This window comes from Onychomys torridus, unplaced genomic scaffold, assembly GCF_903995425.1.
Source record: "Onychomys torridus unplaced genomic scaffold, mOncTor1.1, whole genome shotgun sequence".
NCBI lineage: Eukaryota > Metazoa > Chordata > Mammalia > Rodentia > Cricetidae > Onychomys > Onychomys torridus.
In genome coordinates this window covers 277,087-281,316 of record NW_023411746.1, presented here as the reverse complement: position 1 = coordinate 281,316, position 4,230 = coordinate 277,087, and the positions used below count along the sequence as shown (strand labels likewise).

Sequence of the window (4,230 nt, the reverse complement as noted above, 5' to 3'; positions counted from 1 at the left end):
CGTCTGCCCATCTCCTCCACCAGATGGGTGTGGGGGCAAAGTGTGGAAACTGCAGGGTCTGCTTGCTGTCATGGAAAAGGGGTCCATTCCTGCAGAGCCCACCAATTGGCCAGAAACTGGGGCCAAGTTGGACAGGTCCTCCTGGGATGGCCTGTGTCCAGCGGTGGCACCCAGGTGCAGTTGCCTCTCTGGCTATAACACCAGGAACTCACGTCTGGTCCAAATAGGAGTTCCGGGGCAGACAGGAGCTGAGGGTTGGTCTCTGATTCTTAGGAAGTGGCTGGGGTCTCAGGCAAATGGGTATAGGGGCAGGGGTGTGGAGACTGCAGTGTCTAGCTGCAGTCTTAGAAAAGGGGAGCCTTCCTGCAGGGCCCCACCTATTGGGCCAGAAACTGGGGGCCATGTTGGGTAGGTCCTCCCGGGATGGCCTGTGTCCAGTTGTGGGACCCAAGGGCAGTTGCCTCTCTGGATATACCCCAGGCACTCAACTCTGGTACAGATGGCGATGCAAAATCAATTTTAATTACCCTTAAATATATGATGAATTTGTGCAAATTTTCAAGAGCAGAATATTATTGGACTATTTTAGCTCATACTCCAAAATAGTTCTGACCTTCCCCCAATGTGAATGACCACAGGTCACTAGTAAATTATTACATACTCTAAAAATATAGTAATGCCTATAGAGTCAAACTAGAAAAAAAATTTTATTGTGCTAAGAAATTTGAGAACCTATGTTTAATTACGTTTTTTTTATGAAAATAATTTCAAAGTTTATTCTCCTCCTTTTGCAATATTCAAATTCATGATGTGGTTGTAACTTATGATGTGGTATCAGACATAAAGTAGGTTTACATATTGTAACTCAGTATTCTAAAGACTTCCAAAAGAGATACACAAATAGCAAAAGAGGAAGTGAATGTATTTAAGAAAGAAAAGGTGTATTTAATTCATAACTATATGACGAAGGGGGTTATAAGAGAAGCTACTGGTAATTCATAACTACTTACAAAAAAGAGACATAATTTTTATTTAAGGTTGTGGATTCTGAAAATATTACCCATATTCCAGTAGATTACCCCTCTATATTATAAATACTAGCATCACTGAATAGGCTCACTGTGTATTAAAATGTAAAAAGAAGACAGAGAGCACAATAACTTGGGAAAAAAGAGATGGAGAAAATGATATATGGAGCATGATGAAAGAGGGCTGAGTTGGAGCCACACAGTTTATATGTGCATATAAATAATAACTGAAATATCTAATAAGAAAGATGGATGGTATGAATGTGAAATTATTCACTACAGAATTCTTACCTCTTTTTCCCCGAGAAAAAGGAAACTGATGTAGATAACAGTCCTGTTAACATGTACAGACAAATGGGTTAGAGTTACAGGGATAAATTCAGCTTGAACTAAATATCACTTTTATTTTTTTATCAGATATGGTAAAGTGCATCAAGTGTCCAGACAGTCATTATGCAAACACAAAGAAGAAACACTGCCTCCAGAAAGTCGTGAGTTTTCTTGACCATAAGGACCCCTTGGGGATGTCTCTCACAACCATAGCTTTGTGCTTCTTTGTCCTCACAACCGTGGTTCTTGGACTCTTTGTGAAGCACAGAGACACTCCAATTGTCAAGGCTAATAATAGGACACTCAGTTACATGTTGCTCATCTCACTCAAGGTCTGTTTCCTATGTTCCTTGCTCTTCATTGGCCATCCCAATACTACCACCTGTATCCTGCAGCAGATCATATTTGGAGGTGCTTTCACTGTGGCTCTCGCCACTGTGTTGGCCAAAGCTATCACTGTGGTTATTGCCTTCAAGGTTACCTTTCCAAGGAGGGTGGTGAGGTGGTTAATAATATCAAAGGCTCCAAACCTTATAATCCCTGTATGTTCTCTGGTCCATCTTGTCTTCTGTGGAATCTGGCTAGGAACATCTCCTCCCTTCCTTGACAAAGATGCTCATGCTCAACATGAACATATCATCCTTGTATGTAACAAGGGCTCAGATTTTGCTTTCCATGGTATATTGGGATACCTCTGTTCCTTGGCACTTGGAAGTTACATTATGGCTTTTTTGTCTCGGAATCTGCCAGACACATTCAATGAAGCCAAGTTTCTATCATTCAGCATGCTGGTGTTCTTCTGTGTCTGGGTCACATTCCTACCTGTCTACCACAGCACCAAGGGGAAGGTCATGGTGGCTATGGAAGTCTTCTCTATCTTGGCTTCAAGTGCAGCCCTCCTTGGTTTCATTTTTGGCCCCAAGTGTTACATTATATTAATAAGGCCAGAAAAGAATTCAATTTATAATATCAGGAATAGGCCACATTCTAAAAGGAAAAACCCTCTCAAAACTTAGTTTAATGCTAAACATTGTTCTTATGTTAAGGGATGAATTTCAAAGATGAAGTCCAGTTGCTGTCTCATGCAAATTGTGTCACACCATTATTGTATGGCTTTGATTCATTGAGGTATTATTTTACATCAAATTATATTATAGCCTCTTTATACTGGAACCAGTGAAGTTATCCATGATTGAAATCCAGGTTGTATTTTCATATAAGCAGGACCTCAGTATATATCTCGGCTTGTCTGTAATTTTCTGTGAATATAATGATATTTTTGACACATAGAGATCTGCCTACATCTGCCTATGTTCTTCTGAGATTGCAGATAGCCAATCACATTGACAAATTATATTCTTCTCTAATATAGACTGTTAATATTCATGGTAGAGATTTAAATTTCTTCAGAGCTTCATCCATATTTTCTTATCCAATAATATTAATCACATGTTTTAAATTTTAAAACTGGATCCTAGTAAATTTTTATCGTGCCTTCCAATCATTGTTTTAAAATATGTTGATTATAAGTTTATTTTTTATTTAACTTTCAATAGGCCAGGTTTTACAAGAGCATCAGTCTGTTTCTTAATTTCTCTGGGTACTTTAGTAAATTATCATGCTTTCATTTGGGTTTGTGTGATATTTCTAAAAAAATAATCATAGGATTTTCAAAATGTAATCTTTGGTGAACATAATAATTCATTTGTCATTGCATACCATATTGCATGCTAAGTTAAAATTTAGATTTAGTAAGAATTATATTACTCAATATCAAACGTCAGTCACTCAGGATATGTAACTAAGTCTAACTACATGGACCTCTTCCTTATTTACACTCTGATGACATATGTAAGATTTCCAAATTTTTTAAGTTTAGATGAACACCCCCACTTCTCTTTAAATCTGGACATTGACACATAATTTACCAGAATGCTTCTTCCAGTTCACTGTTTGCTGTTCCATGAATTGGTATATATACTTAATCAAAATCATGAATAGTTTACCATGTGCAATTTTATTATTACACATTTCTCCAGAATTAATCACCAATTCATAGAAATACATACAATGTATTAAGTAAAATACTTCCATTTCCACATCATTAAATAAAAATGAAATTCTATGAAATTGTTATACCTTTACTACTGTGAGTTGTATCTAGTTGTGGTGACTTCTTTGCTCTTACGTCTATATACTAGGCTAAGAGGTTTCACAAATGCAGTTATTAGCTGTAAATGAACAGGTTTCCTGCTGGTCAGGAGGGAAATCATGCCTAGTTACAAAAACAAAACCAACTACCACAAGTTAGTGAAGTCTTGGATCTTAGAGAAGAAACTGTTACTGCATCTTCACTAAAGCAGCAAAGCCCCTAAAGATTCAAAATACTTGTTCCTACACATACATTTAAATTCTGTTCCTCATAACTCTTTAAGGACAAGTCATTGAAACACATGCATACAATGACATAAATTCACAACCAATCAAATGAAGAATTGTGGATCTCAGTTCCACCTGACACATTTACAATAAATACTTTTGCCACTCATGAGGTTTATAATTCACTGAGGGAGATGGAATAGAAAGAATGTAAGAGTCTGAGGACCTGGGAGTTTGCTGTGAGATTATGTCTTGTTGGAATGTCATGCATTGCCCATAAAGACACATAAAGTCTGATAAACATGACTTCCTAAATATGACCTGAACTGGGACCACAACTTTTGGCATCCTGGTGTGAATGGGAAAATCTCATAGGATCTCAACCATAAAGAACTACAGAGAACAAAGTAATGCTGAAAGGAAGAAAAGGTCTACCATGGGACAAAGCAAACTAAATAATTTTAAGACAAAATGATATTCATACATAATTTAG

General features: G+C 37.3%; 1 protein-coding gene across 1 annotated transcript; it reads left to right on the top strand.

Moving 5' to 3' along the window:
* The first annotated feature begins 1,447 nt into the window (after positions 1-1,447).
* Positions 1,448-2,374, top strand: LOC118575336 (vomeronasal type-2 receptor 116-like). Its single transcript, XM_036175920.1, has one exon. It carries the CDS (start codon positions 1,448-1,450, stop codon positions 2,372-2,374), a length of 927 nt encoding a protein of 308 aa, XP_036031813.1.
* The last annotated feature ends 1,856 nt before the right edge of the window (positions 2,375-4,230 follow it).

Coding starts and splice junctions, on each gene's coding strand:
- LOC118575336 (XM_036175920.1), top strand. CDS start 1,448: ATGGTAAAGTGCATCAAGTGTCCAGACAGTCATTATGCAAACACAAAG.